Source organism: Anolis carolinensis, chromosome 3 (assembly GCF_035594765.1).
Source record: "Anolis carolinensis isolate JA03-04 chromosome 3, rAnoCar3.1.pri, whole genome shotgun sequence".
In the NCBI taxonomy this organism is placed as follows: domain Eukaryota; kingdom Metazoa; phylum Chordata; class Lepidosauria; order Squamata; family Dactyloidae; genus Anolis; species Anolis carolinensis.
In genome coordinates this window covers 260,816,929-260,838,591 of record NC_085843.1, presented here as the reverse complement: position 1 = coordinate 260,838,591, position 21,663 = coordinate 260,816,929, and the positions used below count along the sequence as shown (strand labels likewise).

Below are 21,663 nucleotides of genomic sequence, written 5' to 3'. Positions count from 1 at the left end.
TTGCTCACAATTTGCTTCTGATTCTTCTATATTACTGTTTATCTGGAGATCAAATATTGTGAAGAAAGTTTGAAATAACTAGGTGATCTGAAGAAATGGAATATTTGAGGGGCCATCACATGGAGCAAATGATGGAGCAAATTCATTGTTACTGTAAATGATAGCACCCAATTCATTTTGTTATAATAGCATTAAGAAGAACATCTGGACAGTACTAATAGTTCAACAATGGAATTGTCTGCTCAGAAGGTTATTAACTCTCAGAATGTTTTCAACAGAGCCTAGATATGCATCTATCAGAAAAAGCAAAGGTGTAGATTTCCTGCATTGCAATAATTGAGCTAAATGGTTTTTGAGATTTCAGCTGAAGAAAATAGATACACCAAACCCAATGAACTTGGTCTCTATTCATTCATCTAAACTTTTATATCATCAGAGTGCTCTATCCCAGAGATAATAATGAAAAATTATGATAAAAATGGCTATGGCTAACAACATATTAAACAATCTAACAAATTAAAATACAGATAAAAAATTACCATACATCTGGCCATGGTAGTCCATGCTGTAGTCCCATCCCACTTGGACTACTGCAACACTCTCTACATAGGGCTGCCTTTGAAGATAGTTTGGAAGCTTCAATTGGTTCAGAGATTGGCAGCCAGATTACAAACAGGAGCCCCGTACAGGGGGAGATCCCATGTTGCAGTAGCACCACTGGCTGCAGGTCTGCTTCTGGGCTGAATACAAAGTGCTGGTCATTACCTTTAAAGCCCTAAATGGATTGGATCCAGGATATTTGACCAAACACATCTCTTACAAACCAGCTCAAGCACTGCAGTCAGCAGAAAAGGTCCTCAGTCCCACCCCAATCTCAAGTGAACGAGAGAGCCTTCTACGTGATCGGCCCCCACCTCTGGAACTCCCTGCCTAAAGAAATAAAGATGACCCCCTCCCTTCTGTATAACTGAAGACTCATTTTGCTCACTAGCATACAAAGAAGAAGAGGATTAGATAATGAGAGATCACTACTGGACCTCTGGTTGAGAACTATTGGTGTATTTGGGCTCTGTTAGTCCATGTTGGCCCAGCGGTCATCACTGGCCACACAATCAACCCATATGACTTTGTGAACTTTGGTTGGCTCCTTTAAATCAACGTGGATGTTTCATGTTTAGGTTTTATGCCACTATATAATTTTATTTAATTATGTTTTGTTTAATTTATTGTTCGGTTCTAATTTTATGTTTACATGTGGGGTTATTCTGGATTATTTTGTCAGTACGTGTTTGTTTTATTAAGGCATTGAATGTTTGCCTTTTTATATGTTGGAATCCACCCTGAGTCTCCCTGAGGAGATAGGGTGGAATATATATAAAGTTGTTACTACTACTACTACTACTACTACTACTACTATTACTATTATTCAAAACCCTATGAGCAAATAGTTTTAGTTTTATTCTTTTAGTAACATTGTAAGTTTTTAATTGTATCCTTGTTTATGAGGGCTAAACAAGGGGATTATGGTTGATGGGGATGGAATTCGAAGAGGAAGAAAAAACCCTCGTGATGAGGGTTCACTGGAGGAGTTGCGCAGGAAGCGACTTAGAGAGCTATATGGGGGATCTTCTGAGGAAGATTCAGATGGGGAGATGGATGCTGAGGAACAGGTGGTGGCTGGGGAAGCGGGCACTGAATGGGCACAGCCACCGGAGATGTCTGGGGATTTGGGGTCTATGGATACTTCTGAACCTGGGGTTTCTGCAGGAGCTGATCCCAATTGGGATGCTTGGAGAAGGGAGGATGGTTCTTTAAGTGTTCATGGGGCTAAGTGTGGGCAGGATGATTGGGACTCCGACGAATTGCTAGGTACTCCAGATCCACGAGCTCTAGCTGTGTGGAGCTCAGACTCTGAGTAGATTTGGGACACCTGGTGTTTGGGTGTGAGTGTTTGGTCACCCAGGAGGAAGGGGAATAAAATGGGAATGTTTGGCCACTGCACTTTGCGTGTGGCAAGGTGTTGCTGAGGCGCCATTGGGATCTCTGTGTTTCCATGAAGACTGGACTTGGACTATGATTTGAATCTGCTGTTATCACCTAGCTTGGCTCTCGCTGTGTCTTATCGTGGACCTGTTTTGGATGACTGCACCCTCTTCAGACCTTGGACCGGAATTTGACCTTGCTACTGCCTTCGCCCTGTGATTGATGACTACTATTGGCTTTTGACTCCTGGCTTACTCTTTGGACACCGCTGTTATCTCCTGACCTGACCTTGGAATCCCGGACGACGTCTTTTCACCATCCTTTTGGAGCCTTCGGCTTTATCCACATTGTGGAAGCAGTCTACTGCATTCTTAGTTTGTTTGTTTGTTTCCTGACCAATTTGGTGTTTTCGTTTGGGAACTGTTCCTTTGAAAACTACAGAGCCGGCTGGCAGGGCTTGGACTCAGAAAGTGCAGTTTGCACTAAGTTTGTTTAGCTTTGTTTTTACCTGCTTGTGTTGCGGAATTATATTTTTGTTTGAACTGCTCTTGAAGCACTGATAGTGAAGTGTTTCAAGGTTTTTTCTGTGTTAACATTACTTTTTGGCTTATCTGCTGAATAAACTCTATTTTTGTTCGCTAATTGGCATCTGACTCTTGACAATGGGCCATTAGTATTCAGGAACTACCACTCCGCCTCCGAAAATCTCACATTTTGTGGATGCTCAGGTCCTGTTATGCATAATGATGTAACAAAATGTCATCACTTGTATTAAATGGCAAACTCAAGGTTTGTTTTTGGGACTATATGAAAGGCTAACTGTATATATAAGTCTGAAGAAGTCTGGTAAAATTGAAAACTTTCTTGTTTGCTACCTTTTAGTGATCCAATTCTATTAGTATTACTCAATTCTGAATTTTGTTTTTACTGGTGGATGACCCACTTTTGATTATTTGGATTTTCTTTGTTTTTATCTAGGTTTTTATCAGCATTTCTCTTAGAATAATACTCCTTTTTGCTAATGATGAAAGTTTAAGGTCCAAGCATGTACATCCTCAGTCTACTTATTAGATCTAACTCTGTTATTCTCTTTTCTACTTCAATTTCTCATAGGATAATGGTGTTGGACCTCACCTATAATGAGTCTTAACATTTCTAGGCTGTAAGAATAGAAGTCCAGTGTCCACATCAAGGAACATAATAGAACAGGTTTATTCTGCTTTCGTCAAACCTCATCTGGAACAGTGTGCCCTATTTCTGGGCACAGCAGTTTTAGAGAGATATTGACAATCTGGATCATATACAGAACAGAGTGACCAAACTGGTAAGTGATCTGAAAGTCAGACTTAATGAGAAACAGCTGAGAGTAGAATATATGACAAAGGGTGCATCTACATAGTTAAAATGATGCAGTTTAATACAACTTTAGCTGCCATGACTCAATGCTATAGTATCTTGTGAGCTGTAGTTTTACAATATATTTAGCCTTCTGTGACAAAGAGTGCTGGAGCCTCACCAAACTACAACTCCCAGGATTCTATAGCATTGAGCCATGGTAGTTAAAATGGTGCCAAACTGTATTAATTCTACAATGTAGATGCAGCCAGGTGTGGAGCCCCCGCTGATCTGCTGAACTTGCTGATCGAAAGGTCAGTGGTTCGAATCTGGGGGCCAGGGTGAATTTCTGCTGTTAGCACCAGCTCCTGCCAACCTAGCAGTTCGAAAACATGCAAATGTGAGTAGATCAATAGGTACCGGGTCAGTGGGAAGGTAACAGTGCTCCATACAGTCATGCCGGCCACATGTCCTTGGAGGTGTCTACGGACAGTGCTGATTCTTCAGCTTAGAAATGGAGATGAGCACCAGCCCCCAGAGTCAGGGGGTTAACTAGACTTAATGTCAGGGGAAAACCTTTGTCCTTTTTTATAGATGCACCTGGAGAGGTTATGTGATCGCCATCTTCAAATATCTGAAGGACTGTCTGTTGCTCAGAGGATGGAGTAAAGTAGTTTCTTCTGCTCCTAAAGTTAGGACCTGAACCAATGTAAGGAAATAGTGACTAAATGTTAAGGATGTTGAACAACCCTTACCCTGATGATGAGAGCTGTTCAACATTAGAACAGATGCCCCTAGAAAGTGGTAGGCTCTCCTTCACCAGAGGTCTTTAAGCACAAATAAGACAACCACCTTTGGATTCCTGAACTGGCAGGTAGATAAGATCAAGGTGGCTTTTCTGATCCCTTCCAGCTCTATGCGGCTATGGTTTATGGCTTTGATTTATGCTTTACCTTTTCTCCAATAAATTCAAAATAGCTGTTCTCCACACTTGCTAATCACAGCAACCCATGAGTTAGATCAAGTTGTAAGATGAGTCCCTGCTAAGAACAGGAGTTTATGAAAAGAAGCTCAATGGATATGGCTACTGAAAATTGTTTAACAAAAGAACATACTGAGATGGGATTGACTGAATAAGAACAAATTCACTGTACTTTCCTCAAAAAATATGTAAAGCGGGAGATTAGAGACTTTTCTTTCCAAACTAAGCATTTCAATGAAGATTCTTTTAGATTTCCAGCACTTGGTTAGAACAGCGCTTGAGCATATGGACCATTTCTGGGACACAGTTAATGAACCATACTATGCAGAGAGCTCGAAGTACTACAAATATTTTCACTAGCTTGTCAGATTGCTACCATCTCACACAGAGAGAAATTGGAGACCCCTGCAGACTTTCATGCAACTTTTGACAAGGTAACATGTGGTGCTCTTAGAGAAAGCAACTGTGCACATAACAGATTTACTCTCCAACTCAATCTGTCTATGAAGCCAATAATTGGATGCACCTGCCAAAGCAGGGAGCCTGTGAGCTCATTCTCACACAATATTTACCTGCACAGAGAGAGCTTGCACATGATATGTTGATGCCCTTAATGGTTGTGGTGCATGATCCAAGGAGCTTATCTCAGGATCCCTTTGTAATGGCATATGAGAAACTCAGATCTTTTGCAGAATCATGCTTTCCAGGGATGAGGCACACAATCTTCTAAGAAACAATAAAAATCACCAGCATCACTCAGACTGCAAGCTGCTACCATAGTGATCCTAAAACATTTGACACACCCACTGCATTAGTTACATAATGTGTGGCAATGGGAACATTTTAAAAGGGTTTCCAATACCCTTACGTTTTGTCTGTAGCCTGCATGTGTCCACTGGCATTTTTTTCTGATCGAAAGAACATCCACCCACAAAAAAAAGTTTGTTATCCATGTTTGGGCTCACCGATGCAATAGGAAATATACATTTGGTATTCCACAAAATTAGCCCAGTCCAAACCTAGTAAGATCTACAAGTGGCTTGTCATCAACTTCAGTGATATCTGAACTGACCCCTTCATATTTTGGGTCTGGAAACAAATTCCCCCTAATTTGTTCTCTCTCAAAGCATTGCATTAATTCTCCCTCCCCTCCCCTTTGGTGCCGTTATATCAAACTACTGACAGGGTTGCTCTTTTCAACTGAAACGGTTCCAAAGCTCCCAGTAGACGTAGGAGGCAAAGTACTATGCAAGAAAATGAAATATTAAAATAATAAAGCAATAAGACTTCTTTTCCTAAGTCAATCATATCTAGATATTATATAGGTGGTCTTATATGGGAAGAGCAGGGTTTTATCATTAGTGGGAACCAAAGGACCCAGGGCTTGAATAGATGGGCAAAATTGCCCATCCTAAGTCACTTAGTTTTCAGTTGCAGCATGGGCCCGCTGGCTCCCATTACACAATGCAGATCAAATCCTGCGGGTCTCCATGCCTCAACTGAAGTCCAAGCATCAGAGGAGGCATCGGCGGCAACACAGGAGGCTTCCTGTGTTGCATAAGAAACAACAGGGGAAGCCTGGCTGTGACGCTTCCCTCCGTGGGATGGCGTGAGTAGCAAGGCAGGCAATGTGGGACAGTGGGCTCCCCATGCCAAGTCCCACCCGATTTGCCATGATCCATGGTGAATCAAGGGGGGAGTGTGATGAGGTCACCAGTATGTAAGACATTACTCTAACTCAGTGGTTCTCAACCTGTGGGTCCCCAGGTGTTTTGGCCGACAACTCTCAGAAATCCCAGCCAATTTACCAGCTGTTAGGATTTCTGGGAGTTGAAAGCCAAAACATCTGGGGACCTACAGGTTGAGAACCACTGCTCTAAATAGAGCTTATATTTTCTAGGCTATGACAATTCAAAGCTTAAAAAGAAAAAAATAGGACTAGAGCATTCAGTCTCAAAGGATGGAAGAGCTCCAAAACCTCTACCTTGGCTATTTGACCATTAGAAGCTCCACTGACACATTTTTGCAGTCTGTTTTTGAAGAACTTAAAATCCACAAATGTTTTCATATTTAGAATGGAAAGTCCGTAAGAATTTATTTTAAAAGTTGAATGCAGTAAAAAAAAAAGTGAAATTGACAAGTGTTTGTGTGTCTAGAAGCAGATAAAAGTCACAGGTTTAAGTTATGGTCATTATTTTTATATGGATATACAAAAAATAGTGGGCAGAAAACACCTTAGTTACTTATCTCTTTTTACAAGCCCTTGGTACAGGAAGTCACTGGCAGAAGTCAATTTGTACTAACTGGAAGGATTTATCCCCAAGTATAGGGAATGTATATGGGGGCACGACAAAACACTCAGAGATGACCTTCAAAGAGCAAATATCATGCCACTATCCATTAGAATTAGAGTAGCAGGATTATCAGTGATGCATCTGCTGTCACATAAAATTGGTCTTTGCAAAGATCAGGAGTTTTGTTTTGCTTTTCAAATTATCAGTTCAGCTCTCTAAATATTTCATTCTAAGTGCTACAAGTTCTAGATCAGAAAGCTACCACTGTATACTGTAATACTGATTGCGATGCAACCCACTGCAAAGAAAAATCCAAACACAGAAAGTGATTAAATCCTTAATTTACTAAGTAGTTGTAGGAAAGGCAGAAATCCAGCTGGCTTACAATAAGGATTCTTCACATTCACTCAGCTCTCACTGGTACTAACTTAAACAAACTGGTGTAGGACCCTATACAAAAGACATATGTACAGAGACAAAAGCCATAGCCAAAGCCTAGAGACAACACTGTAAATAAATCCTTCCTCTGGAGATTTATTTCAAACACTGTTACCCTCTTCTCAAATCCCTGAAGGAGATTACAAAATAAAAGAATAGAATTCAGACAGCAAAGTCGATGCAGTGAACCCTAGAAGCAAGATGTTCACAAAATCCTCCAAAGGCAGCAGTCAAATCCTCTTCAAAATGGGAATGCTTCCTGAAAGGAAAGGGCTATGCTCAGTTCACCAAGAAATTTATTCCGTAGCCTTGGGCCAACAGCGGTTATAAGGCTCTAAACTTTTCTGAAGAGCTAGATAAAAGTTCCTTTTTGAATTTTTGGGATGAAAGTCACCAGAATATCCTGCTAGAATGGCTGGAGTTGCAGATACAGAACATACATGAAAGTGCAAATAAACTGCAAATAAAGAAATTGCTATTTTTTAAAACCCCGAGAGTACACCTCTTTGAGAGTTTCCAGGTCTTTTTATGGTCACTTTCTGCTGGAAACTGACCATAGAATTGCATTGGAGGGTGGAGCTCCCTAGTGAAATGTTCTTCCTAGAAATGTCTAGGTTCTGGATCATCACCCAATCTTCCCTTTGCTTTTCACTGCCTGCAGACTGTCAAAGGTTTCTCTCCACTTCCCCCACATTTGATTGCTTTCCACACTTTGACAATCCTGGCTCGATCTGTGTGTGCCTCGGTATCTTATTTGGGCGACGGAAGTAAGAAGTTTAATTACTAGTGCATATAGTAATTATACACGAGTAATGTCCCCTCCTCAAGGGAAGAAATTCTTCATATGACCCGTTATCCACTCTACCAAGAACTGAGAATTAGATTTAGATTCACAGCAGCAGCTTATGTTAAGACTAGCTAACATAAGAGGATGGGTTGATGGGTTAACAGAATAGAAGAATGAAATATTTTGATTCTTTGATTATTTGCATTCTCCATTTCCCAGTTAACCCTTCTGGCACCCACACTTTCCTTGCAGATCCAAATAAGCCCACCACAACTGTGCATGATTTTTTTCACAAGGTATCAATAAAGATTTTTCTGGCTGCGCAGTTTGTACAGAGACCTAGTTTTATAACCAAGTGAATATTCTCATCCTTTCCTGTTTAAGTTCTATTCTGCCTTTCAACCAAATTGTGCTCAAGGCATCTAAGAACAGGCACAGACATTATAAAATGAAATAAATCATAATACGCAGTAATACTTTTTGGGAAACTATAATAAAATTTCAATACCATTTATATTTATGTATTTAATATTTTAAAATTTCATTAAATAAAACCAATTTCAGCATATATATTTTTTTTAAAAAACAGCAAGGAGCCAAAGTCCAACTAGTACCAAACTTTGGGAAAGTTACTTTTTTGGACTCTGAAAGCTGGGGCATTTGAGAGCTGTATAAAATTTAAGTTTCCTAAGTAATTAATATCTTCAGAGAGGTTTATTTAGCAGGCATACTACAGTTTTTTTTCCTGCCTGCTCAAAAACCTATAATTTCCCCAGGTATTTTAATTTTAAAATAATACAGTTTTCTTTACTATATTAATGCTTGATTAGTGTTTGATTTAACTAGACTGTTTAATGTTTTCATTTTTATTAATTTTAATATTTCTGGTATTGAAAGTTTGGGAAACTACTATGCCCTATGAAGATCAGCTTAGGGAGCTGGGCATGTTTACTTTGGGGGGGAAAAGGTTAAGAGGTTATATGAAAACCATGTTTAAATATTTGAAAGCATGTCATATTGGAGGTGGAACAAGCTTGTTTTCTGCTGCTCCAGAGACTAGGACATGGAGCAATGGATTTAAACTGTAAGGAAAGAGACTATTTGGAAAAGCCTCCTGATGATAACAGTGAGACACATTGCATTGGACTGTAGTGGAGTTTCTTTCTCTGGAAGTTTTTTTTAACAGAGGACGATTAGCCTGGAGTGCTTTGATTGTGTGTTCTTGCACGGCATGGGGTTGGACTGAATGGCCCTTGCGGTCTCTAACTCTATAATTCTATGATTCTATGAATGTTTTTGTTAAATATGTGAAAAATATTTGGAATGTATGCTGTAATACATAATAAAGTTTTTTGCCTGTTTTGGGAAGGCCATCAAAAGAAATGGGGCTAGCCAGATGTCTCTTAGCAAAAACTTTGTTAAATTTAAAGTGATGTGTGATACATTCTGTACTATACACATACATTCAAAGGGACTTCACAGTATCTGTCTTTGTTTATTTGGTGGTATGACCACCTGGCCCCTGATGGCACAGTACGTTAAAGCGCCGAGCTGCTGAACTTGTGGACCAAAAGGTGCCAGGTTCAAACCCCGGGAGCGGAATGAGCACCCGCTGTAAGCCCCAGCTCCTGCCAACCTAACAGTTCGAAAACATGCAAATGTGAGTAGATCAATAGGTACCACTCCGGCGGGAAGGTAACGCCGCTCCATGCAGTCATGCCGGCCACATGACCTTGGAGGTGTCTATGGACAACGCCGGCTCTTTGGCTTAGAAATGAAGATGAGCACCAACGCCCAGAGTCGGTTACGACTGGACTTAACGTCAGGGGAAAACCTTTACCCAACCTATGACACTACAATCCTGAGCAGCCCTAGGCAGGTGAAATGTCAGGCTTCTACAAACAGGGATGAGTTCAGTTCTCTGCATCTCCCACTGAGTTACATGGGACAAAGTGAATGCATTCAAACTGGTTACGTTGTTGGAATAAAGTAAACTGTTTTTCTGTGCATGGAAAAGTGTTGGTTCTGTCTCTGCTTCCAATGATGCACATCTCAATAGTTCCCACAATAAAAGATCACCTTACTGCTTCCTATCCCAATCATTAGTATGAGTATAGTGGGATTGTGGAGGGATGTGTGTGTTGTTTTGTAATGTGTGTGGGGGAAGGCATGTAATTTTGTTGTGCAATAACATAATGACAAATAACGCTATTCTATAAGCAGGAGATTTTTGGAGTTGGGTTCCAAAAAAAGGAAGTTGTCCATGCTACAAGATTAATTATGCATGCTGTTCAATACCTTTTTTTAACTTTCCAACACTGGTAGCATGTTCTTAAAAAGGAAGTGAAAATCTCTTCATTCATTTTGGTTGCTCTTCTCAGAATCTGATATTCTTGTCCACTTGAATCTTTTTATTGACTTTTAATATTGTCTTTTTTTCCCCCCCAACATATAATTTTTTTACCCCAAGCCTTTTCCTAATTGCCTAAAGTATTGTTGTAGGCATTTTTCAAATATACACATTTCTAGTTCTATTTTTTTTAAAGTACACATGGATATATCTACTTTTTGTTAGAAGACATCAGAAATCTTGAGAATTGTTTTAATTGCCAGAAAAATAGGATCCTGGTCCTGTTGCTAGTCTTAGGAAGGATTAAGTGGGTATTTTATAAAGTAATATGAACCCAATGAATTCATTTTCCATGCCCACCTTCTGTCATAATTAGCATTCTGTCATCTTGGCTGTTGTATCTCAGTAGTAGTACATACTCCCCTTAGAGGTGTGATTGACACCAGTGTTGGCTTCTTTCTAGTGCCAAATAAAGACACAGTTCTGAGGACTTAATTTAATTTTAATGTTCATGTCAAAAATTGAATTGTTGGAAGCTTTTAAGATGTATTAAGTTGTCATGTTTAATATGTTATATCCTGTGTGTTGTTTGAATCTCAAATTATTTTAAATATTTTATTGTTTTAATTCTCCTGTCACCCTGAAATCTCATAATAAAAGATGAATGAAAACAAGAACAAGCTTTAGTTCTAAAACTGATTGGGGATGTGATACTCATGACATATCTATAGAAAGCTATAAGGTGCCACAAAATGTGATGGCACATTCTGACCGTTATAGAATTTACTACCCATAGAAAGCCTACTAACAAAAGCCACATTTTAATGAAGGAAAATGTTTTCATCTTTTAAAAGAGTTGACAATAAGTTGACAATAAGAGTGAATCCCATGGAAGAGACTGAGATTTAGTTTTAGGTACATACACATATGAATGCACTGAAAGAATGAATTTCTTAAATCTGCACTTGAGCCCTGAAATTTTAACCCATACCTCTTGGGTCTAAAATGCACTATATCCCACCACTTTGTTGCATTAAGTTGGGTAGCTCATTATGTCACATCTCTTGCTTGAAAAAGTAAAGGACATCAACCGTATCCACGAGTAACACATTCCTGGACTTTGCATGGATAGGTAAAATCACATATAGTGAAACCTATTGAAATGAATGACTTCTAGTCCAAGAATACCATAGAGTTATACTTGAGGACATAAAAGATGCCTATAAAGGACATACTTTGTTAGGCTTGGATAAATGAAACTGCAGGTACTGGCCCAGTGGATACCGAGGTCATACTGTGATGGAACCTGCATTTTGCCATCTCCCCTTTAAGATAAAATGCCATTCTGACATGAATCAAATGAGACATTAGGCACAATGTCTGGCAGAACTGACAAATTTTATATTGAGTGCTTAAAATTAATTGTAACTGACTGATTTATCAGACAAAACTCCTCTTACATATATTCTCAGAATAAATAAGCTACAAGAGAGCTATTAGCAGGGTCTTTATTATTCTGCCTCATCCTCCTTGGTGAAGGAAATAATTTAACACATGATCTTTTCTTGGAATATACTTATTTTTTCTGCATCACATGCTGCCTTTCACTTAAAGCAAATCCCTCCCTGTCCTTAGATAGCAAATCAATCACAGGCCCCGGAATAGTAATTAGAATACAAAAGAGCATCTAACTAAGTGTGGCAGATGCTGGGTGTTTCTTCTCTTCCCCCCCCCCCTTCTACCCAGCAGATGCTTTGAGAGGCAAACTTTCTCCCAAGCACAGACTGGAGTATCATTGAATAATTCAAAGTCCTGAATACAACTGTTTCAAATACACCTTTCAGTCTCCTTCATACAGATATCTGTTTAGAAAGAATCCCACGAATAACAAAACTTCAAATATCAAATAAATGGAACTCTGTGAAAGATGCAACATTCTGCACTCACCTTTCTCTCTAAAGCATTCAAACTTTGTTGATCTTATATCAAGAAATTAACATTGAACTTTCAAGACATGCAGGGATGGGGGAGGAAGAAATGGGAGGGACACGCCATGAAACACCATGAAGAATAAATATTTTGTCCATACCTATATTTCATGCCAGTCTGCTTAGCAGTGGACTCTTTTAAAGAAATATGGTGCTGAGGGGTAAAAGTTCCCAAACTGCGGGCAATTATTGCCACTGTCCGGAATTTTGCTCGGGCGGCATTGACAGCATTAGGGTTACTGGTGTTCTGTTTGCTGATGAGTCTGTCTTCCCCATTCCGGTTCTTGAGGTTATGCTCTGTGCATGCTATGGAGACCTGCATTTTTCCCTCAGTAAGCTTTCCTTTACAGAACAGAGAACTTCTTTTGAATGAAGAAAAAGGACCACCGGGAGCTGCAGATATCAATCCCTAGTCCAGGAGTCTTCAACGGTGCGCTCCAAACTCAAGTACCTGGATTTTGACGCCGGTCGTAACTGAGCAAAGCTGCCTCCGATATGCCAGGAGTCAAACAAATCTCCAAAGTTGCCAAATGATTAATGAAAAGAATGGAAACCTGCTTAACAAAATTTTTCTTTCCTCTGCAAAGAATTTCCCCAGTGATTACAAAGAACCCCCCATGGGTCCAATTGATTTCAGAAATACTGAGCTTGCATCTTCATGGTTAACCCAAAGCAGCAGTATCCACTCCGTCTCAATGCTGGCTTGCTTCTCGTTGCTGGATTTAAATCAATACAGGCATACTGCAAAATGAATCTGGAGCACCCTCTGGACCATGAAATGCTGATGGTGCAAAGCTTGAGAGCTCAAGGAACATCTAATCACAGGCAAGTCTCAGAAGACCAAGGATATCCATCTAGCCCTTTGTCAGCTCTGGCACAGCACTACGCCTCATCGGGATGCCCCTCGCTTTCCCCCGATGGCTCGAAAGCCTGGTGGAGAAGGAGAATCTCAGACTCTGCTGCACTGAAGGTACTGGTGATGCAGCTGGAATGTGCAGAGCTCTCTTCAGGAAGCCTGTAGAAAGCGAGAGAGGTTGGCGTACATGCTTCCTTTTGTGTGCAGAATAAAGGCAGGCACTTTCAAGAGAGTTGGGCTGGCTGAATCGCTGACAGCCTTGCTAAATGACTAGAGAGAGCCCCTCCACCTGACTTGAACAAATGGATGTGAAAGCATGCTAATGTCTTGCTGTGTTGTGGGAGGGGAAGAGCATTACTATTTGGCTGTGCGCGGGCGAATTAACTCATTAATCCCTTGCGTCTGGCACACTAAGACCCTGCCTGAAACCTGGATGCTGCCAGCAGTTGTGCCAGGGTTAATCTCTTCTCAGCACAAATACATGCCCAGTTAGATACCCCAGGGGTGTCCTTTGATCTAAATTGCACAACTGGCAGAAAAAGCAGATTATCCTAAAGGACTGGGACAAGACTTGCACGTTAGTTGTCCATTAGCATGACACTTGCATGCATGGGAGCTTGTGGAGAAAGCATCTTAAAATTCAACACTTATTAGTGTTGATATACAGTTCTGACCATGGTCAGAGTTAAGCTTCTGATACACCACTGTAAATGCTCCTGGTCCCTTCCCCCAATGCACCCCACACACCTGGTATGGTATGTGAAAAGCTTCATCTAGCATATGTCAGTAACTGGCCAAAAGCAGAAAACTCACTCATCCCAGAAAGGGTGAATTGGCACCAAATTGCCTTTTCATATTGGGTGACGTTTTGGAAAAGAGATTTGGATACAGAGCTTGTCATTCTTCTTGCACACTTTCAAGCCTGGTGGGTTATGACAGGAAAATAACACTTTCTACAGCACTTGCTGCTCAGAGCAATTACTGAAGTTTACAACAAAGCTTGTTCTGGATTCCTAGAACACAGGTGTAGGAAAATAAAATGTCAGGTATTGCTCGGGGTGAATAGTGCATGCCTCCAGTTCCTGGACAGGCTCAATATTCCAGAAACACACAGGTCACCCTTGTAGACTGTTGCCTTTACTTTTGGATAGAATTTCACCGAAAAGAACCACAATAATATTGTCAGTTCAGTAGCAATCAACATCATTTAGAATACTTTTCAAAAATGTTGTGAGATTGTACACATTATGTGCTGGGGAGAAATAAGGGGAAATAAGAGAAGAGGGGAATGAGGGAAGAATTGTGTATTTTTTCTAACCTGAGGAATGGACTAAAGCAAAGTGTTACAAGTTGATGCTTATAGTTTTGGAGGCTGCTGTTGCTTCATTTGTTCTGTTCCTTCTATTCTACAACAGCAATGATGTACAGTATTTGCCAACAACATTTCTATCATATAGACAAGAACCATAGCTAATCCATCTCCAACCACTCCATCATTCATGAATATTTGTAAGACAACATCTTTCTTCTTCATGTTTTTAAAGCTACCAGGATACATGGAGAGTGGGTGTATCTATGAACTGTTTTAACACATATGATGCAGGTCCTTGTTTTAGGAATCAGTCACGTGCAGGAAACAAATCTCCCAGTGGCAGGGCATATATTACATAAGCAAAAAGCCCCTGTTCAATCCCTGGCATTTCTAGTTTGAGAGGCAAAGTGGAATTAGAAAGCAGATGGAGTGAAAGAAGGGATGTTTTGCTGCCTGAGGCAGAGAACCAAATGGTATTCCCTATCAATCCAAGTCAAGAGTGCATATTATTCAACCCCAGACAAATTATTTTGAGACAAAGAGATAGAAAATCTTACAAGCAGCAAAACAGCAAATGTTAGCAGTCTATTAGCAAATTAAATTACAATTCACAGCCCTTCCATTGTATTCAAAACCAGCTGTTTGGTGAAGCTGGCCCACTCTATCTAATGGTAGAGTTGGCCTGGGTGAAAGGCCTCTGTCCAAGGTCTTCAGAGAGTTACTCCCAATCACAACAGACAAGATCAAGCTGAATGAACAAGGCAAAAACCAACTGCTAGCTAAAACTAGATTCAATGCCACACAGTCAATAAAATTTACATTATTATTGAATTACCATTCAGAAATTCAATCCATGGCTTTGTAATAACTGGGACTAGAAATTGGATTTAATGTCTAGTGGTGGAAGCTCCTTTTTTGGAGGTTTTTAAGCAAAGACTGGATGGCCATCTGTCGGGGGTGCTTTGAATGTGATTTTCCTGCTTCTTGGCAGGGGGTTGGACTGGATGGCCCACAAGGTCTCTTCAAACTCTATGCTTCTATATTTCTAAATTGATTTTGAAGTTTAAGATAGGAATAAGTGCATTGTTAAAGTGCATAACTAAACCACTCCAGAAATATAAAGTCCTCCCCCCCCAAAAAAACAACAACAGATTTCTTGCTCTAATTTTCAGCATCTATGGCTGTAGAAATTTTTAAAGTTTACATGATGTATTTGGTTGGCCTATTAAAGGTGTCACTACAATGTGTGTGTTTTTTTAGTCTGTTATATTTTGTGGCCTGGCTAGCCCTTGCACTAAGTGCTATTGTTTGCCCCATCTTCCTTGGGAAAATGCCTTTAATGTCCGTACCACTTGTGGATTTCCTTTGTAGAATAATTCATGCAATGCCCTAAAGCAGCCATAGTTATAATTGCAAAAAGGACAGGGTGTTTTGTATGGCAATGAGTTTAGAACAGGATTTGTGACTGCAGTACTATTTTTGCCTCATAATATATGAAATGGTTGGTTAAGCAAACACTTCTGATACTATCACTCCTCCAGCAGTGAATTAAAAAATGGTTCAGGAGTGTTTTCATTTTGTTTTGCTTTGCTTGGAAGCTGGAGGAAAAAGAAAACCACAGGAGGGTTTCAAGTTGCAGTGTTACCCACAATTTCCCTGCAATTCAATTCATCTTCTTTCTTTTTTCTTTCCCAAATTGCATTCCAAAATGGGTGGAGGCAAAACTCTGTGAATGATAATTTATACACAGCTCAGCAATTCTTCTTCTCAATAAATAAATATTCTGCCTTCATCTCTCAATAATTGATATCCCCTTGTTCAAAGCAAAACCTCCTGCAACTTTTTCTAATCCCTGCTTTCCACTTACAGAGAGGTGAGGATGTTATGAGAAGGAAGAAAGATGAATGTACCAATCAATTCAGCGAGGGGGATTAAATATTGGTGATAAAAATGATCAAGTGCCAGGATATAGAAAGCACAGCCCTCCCTGGTGCTATTTCACCAGCCTCTGTGGCTTCATCGCAACGACACTTCTCTCATCACACAAGGTAAGCATTGCCAAAGCACGCACGGATCCGTGCTGGCTTCATTGGAGCCACGGGTAGGCTCCCGTGTCTGGAAGGAAACTTTCTAGGATGGGGGAAAACTAGAATTGAAACAAAAGGAGTGTAACATCATATTTCCTTTTTGCAATCCAGATGTCTGCAGTGCAACCTTCTACAGTATGACAATACCCCTGTCTAGTTTTCCTTCATTCCTCAGATAATTGAAAAAGAAGACTAGGAACGAAAAGGAAAAGGCAAAAATGCTGAAAGGTGCAAAAGAAAGATCATTGAAGGACATACTAACATGCACTGGAACAAAAAGTTGCATTTAGTGGTCTGGGTAAATGTCTAACAAAACCCACCTCAGAGCATGTCTGACTCATAAATGACCCTGTGTGGGCTTTGTTCTCTTTAAATTAAATACCACACCAAAGTAATTGGGAAACATCACCTAAATATCCCAAAGGCACCAAAACATGAGTGACCTTGGAAACTAAGAAGGACCAGCTCTGTATAAATATGTGAGGGGAAGTCATAGGGAAAAGGGAGAAAGCTTGTTTTCTGCTGCCCTGGAGACTAGGACGCAGAACAATGGCTTCAAACTGCAGGAAAGGAGATTCCACCTGAACATTAGGAAGAACTTTCTAACTGTGAGAGCTGTTCAGCACTGGAACTCTCTGCCCTGGAGTGTGGTTGAGGCTCCTTCTTTGGAGGCTTTTAAGCAGAAGCTGGAGGTCATCTGTCGGGGATGCTTTGAATATCTTCCTGCTTCTTGGCAGGGGGTTGGACGGAATGGCCCATGAGGTCTCTTCCAACTCTATGATTCTATGGTTCTAATTCAGTGTGATACCTATATTTGTGGGGGTTATGTACCAAGATTCCAATGTATACCTGAAACCAAGAATAATATTGAACCCTTTATTTTGACTATACTTGAGCCTACCATAGAACATACCATATCATAGAGAATACCATAGAATAGGCATGGGCAAACTTGGGCCCTCCAGGTGTTTAGGACTTCAACTCCTACAATTCCTAACAGCCGGCAGGTTGTTAGCAATTGTGGGAGTTGAAGTCCAAAATACCTGGAGGACCTAAGTTTGCCCATGCCTGTCATAGAATCAAACTGGAGGACCTAGAGAGGCCCATAAACTTTTTGGGGATATTTCTGGAGCATGGATATTGAATCCATGAATAAGTGTGGTGTACTATACTTGAACAGGAGACCATCAAAGAATGCTAAGTGCCAAAGGTATATTTCAGAGGAAGAAACTAGGAAAACCACCCCTGAGTATTCTTTTACTTCAGAAAATCTTATGAAATTCATGGGTTCTCTGTAAGTTGACAGGTGACTTGAAGAACACACTCAATTTTGGCGGATAACAAGTTTCTTTATAGCCCCTAAGGCTTTGATTATTCATCAGCATTTTTGGTAGAAGTTTTTTGGGTATTTCTTATGCAAATTATAAGGAGATTTACATTTTATATTACTGACATTTACTGTCTTTCCTAATCTGAGAGAAAGAAGCAGTGCAAGTCACTGTGCAATTCCCCACTGGAAATCCTAGATGACAAATCTCCTACTTCAAAAAAAAATTCACCAGACATTGCTCACATCGCGTCATAGCTCTAGGACTTTATCTCATGAGGCTGACAAACTGGCACTATTGCACAAAGCCATGTAATGCCTAACAATGCCCCCAATTAATCCATCTCCCACTATTGACAGGCAAAACTGTTGTCGACCGCGTTTTAGGGGATCGGGCCCTTAAGGAGAAACCCGACCCGGTCCTGAGGGAACGGACCTTGGCGAAGCCAAATGGAGAATATAAGCCGCAATACAACCTGAAGCCTGAAATGAAGAAGGTCCGCCAAAGATGAAGGAAAATCCGCCAAGGAGTCTTTATTGAGCAATTCAGCTGAAAAGGACGCTAATAGCGATCATTCAATCTACTAGCGTAACATATGTTTCAAATAAAGCCATATTTATACAATGTTTCGGTCTGACAGCCCTTTGAATTTCCCGCCCCGCTTCCCCGCCCATCTGATCGCGGATAGGCTGGGAGGTTGAACGCGGATAGGCTGGGAGGGCTTTCGTTTCCCGCCTTGCCTTGCTGGCCCAATGGGGAGCCGCTTTTTGTCCCCACCCGGGCCAATCAGAGAGGAGGAGGCGGGAGCTATTAAAACAATGAAGTGACCGGACAGGAAATATCAGATTAATCCTGGCCCGGCCGATTTCTAAAGGAATTAATGGCACCCATCAAGGATGTCCGGGGTCCTGTCACGTTCACAGATTTTAGATATGTCTTTGGGGTGTCAGACGGGAAGTAAAGAAGGGTGGTGATGAGCCGTCATTGACGGGCTCCACAGGGGTGCCTTCCTGAGGCGTCCTGGCCTGGGATATGACAATGTTTGCCTTGGGGGCGAGTCACCTTTAGGAATTTGGTGACTCAAGCCCTATATTGTCCATGCGATCGGAATGAGATTGGATTAAACGGTGGCAGATTATCCTTTTGTTTTTGGGAAGGGAGGTCTGGGTCATAGGGCTAGAGTTCACGTTGGGGTCATAATATTTCCCATTTGATTTCATGATTTGACAATTATATGGGATAGAATGAAAATTAAAATAAAGTTGGAACATAAACCCTGCTGGGAAAAATACATATTTTCCGGGGATCCCAAAGAGTACAAATACATATAGGCAGATAGATAGATTTCAAGGAAATAAAGGAGAATCCATAAAGGTGGGTGACATTGCATAAAGGGGAATCATGGATGATATAAACAATTGAAAACATTTGATAAGAACGAGGTTTACAACATCTGGGGAACCCAATATGGAAAGTCATAGAAGTGGAGTTTTAGCAGCATGATTTTACAATTCATGAAGTTGTTATCTCTTGCCTCAGAATGCAGGGATAATCCACAGTAAACTCCAGTAAAAAGTCTCAATCACCTTCTACTATAAATATATGGAATATAGAACATAAAGTCTTGATTTTTGAACTATCTTTTACAAAGTCCTGGAGGGGAGGTCACCTCGATCACAAAACAACTTGCAGTCTTGTAATGTTCCCAAAACCTACCTCAGTGCAATGAGTGCAATATCAGGGGATGGGCTTCTCCTCCTCTCCCATTCTCCCCCCATATTATTCCCAAGATGTCTGTTTTGTACTTATTTAAAATGATATTTAATTTTTATTATTAGATGTTTAAACTGTGAGATTGCTCAAAATATTTTTTAAAAATTTGAAGCAGCAGAAGACTGGGAAGGCAGGGTTACTAAAGCATGTGTAAGTATGATCAGGAAGTGATAGATTGGTGAATTGGCACAATTACATCAATGAAGGGAGGTATGATATCAAAGGTGCTTACCCTGGTATGTATCTGCTATTTATCACTATGCTATTGCATGCGATAAAGTTCTTAATCACTATAACTTGATTTTAAAAGCAAAAATGGGTCTGCGGTTCCAAATTTCAGTACAACATACATTGCAACCAACCGCTGCAATTTCCCTTTGCAATTCCATAGAATAAAGTTCCATAGAATAATGTTATGACATTTCAAAGAAACCTTCCTCCCAATATCTGGATTTTCCAGACCAGAGTTTCCGGACACTGTGTTATGAACTGATGTGACAGCCACTTGTTCTTCTGATCTTTTTAAAATAAAGCATTTGCCGTAATTAAGGTTCAGAGACACAAAGAACGCTTGAATGTGTCATTACCTCTATATGGAAGATAATTACCGAGGAGTGTTGGAAATGTGAAAACAAATACATAGACGTTGAATGCAGTGTACCCTTCTTAAATATAAATGTAGTTTATGCAGCATGAAAACCTAATAGTGTGTATAAACACCTTTGCAATTCAAAGACAACAGATTTTGGTGCCATACAGCCAATTATCTGTAAACTTACAAAGGACAAGGGAATACACTAGCCTACCCAGGCTTTCCTGAGCGCATGTTCACTTTTTAAAAGTAGCACGCTAAAATTCAGCAGCAGACTTCATTCTCTGAAGATTATGCTTGCATCAGTAATCCCTCTTCCTCTCCTCATGCCCTCAAACTATTCACATGAAAAGCGTCTAATTCAGGCTTACCAGAGCAAGGACATCTTAAAATAAACAAGGAAACAATCGCACCTTTGGCTGCAAACATCCAAGGATCATCTAAAAAGCAGTATGATAAGTCAAAATAAGATGTCAAAACCACCTGCAGTACTTATAGGCATGAACAACTCACTCAGGAAAGGAGCTTCTCAGTCATTTGGGTCATGGTCCTCTGACCAGCTTATATTCTCCAATATCTAACTTTCTTTGAAAGAGTCGTCTCTTATTTTAACTCCAAGAGCAAGTTCAAATCCCAAAGGAAAAAAAATCAGGTCCTGAAAATTCCCTCAAGGTCCCTTGAGTCTTAGGAGGTGGGAAATACAAACTCAGTACCATTCCCCACATGTTCAACTTCAATATTTGATCCAGACTCAGAGGTTTCTCCGCTTCTACATTTTGTGCTCCCTGGAGCTGCTCTCAGATGAAGAAGAACTGGTGAAGAACTGGGAGAGCTGTTCATGATAGCCATGGAAGCAGAGATGTAGCTCTTCTTTCTTCAGACATTGGAGACAAAATAAGCTGACTGGCTCTAGGGGAATTGTTTACACCAGCTAAATAATCCAGCTTCAATTCAGAGTATTCTGCCCTGGAGCTACCCTGGATTCCCCCCTTAGCACCACACCTACGTGTAATACACCACACTGACACTGTATTGATGGCTTGGCTATACATTTCCCCTGCCCAAATTCAGATGAGAATAACTTTTTTTGCTCCTTCTCTTGCTCTCCAGCCAAGCCCAAACATGAATGAGGCCAATGATGAAAAGATAGCTCCATGAGCCCCCTCACTGTTGATTGTATTGTTGGGTGCCTCATTCCCACTTCAAAGCAAGCTGCAAGCAGTCGCTCCTGGGGAGGTGCTTTGCAGGAAAGGCTGCAGCAGTGCTTTAGTGGTCCTGAAGACAAATATGCCATTTTATTTATTTATTTACAGTATTTAAACCCCATCTTTCTCACTCCGAGGGGGACTCAGAGCAGCTTACAGGTCACAGATACAGCAAACATTCAATGCCAATTTTACAATTAGAAATTGCCTTTCCAATAGTAAGGGCCCCATTATATGTGCTGTATTTTTATATTATTTTATAATTGTATATAGCACTGAATGTTTGTTATTTTTGTCTTTTGGAAGCCACCCAGAGTCCCTTCAAAGAGAAAGGAAAGGTTAAAAATTATTAT

General features: G+C 40.4%; 1 protein-coding gene across 2 annotated transcripts in view; it reads right to left on the bottom strand.

Moving 5' to 3' along the window:
• kcnab1 (potassium voltage-gated channel subfamily A regulatory beta subunit 1) overlaps positions 1-21,663 on the bottom strand; it is a 205,447-nt gene that overhangs the window by 153,766 nt on the left and 30,018 nt on the right. Inside the window, exon 1 of one of the 2 annotated variants that reach the window (XM_003218175.3) lies at positions 12,259-13,328. The exons of the other annotated variant lie outside the window; for it this stretch is intronic. Within the exon in view, the coding sequence (XP_003218223.1) occupies positions 12,259-12,479 (221 nt within the window). The 5' untranslated portion in view covers positions 12,480-13,328. Of the gene's footprint in view, positions 1-12,258; positions 13,329-21,663 lie in introns of those variants that run through there. 2 annotated transcript variants of the gene reach the window in all.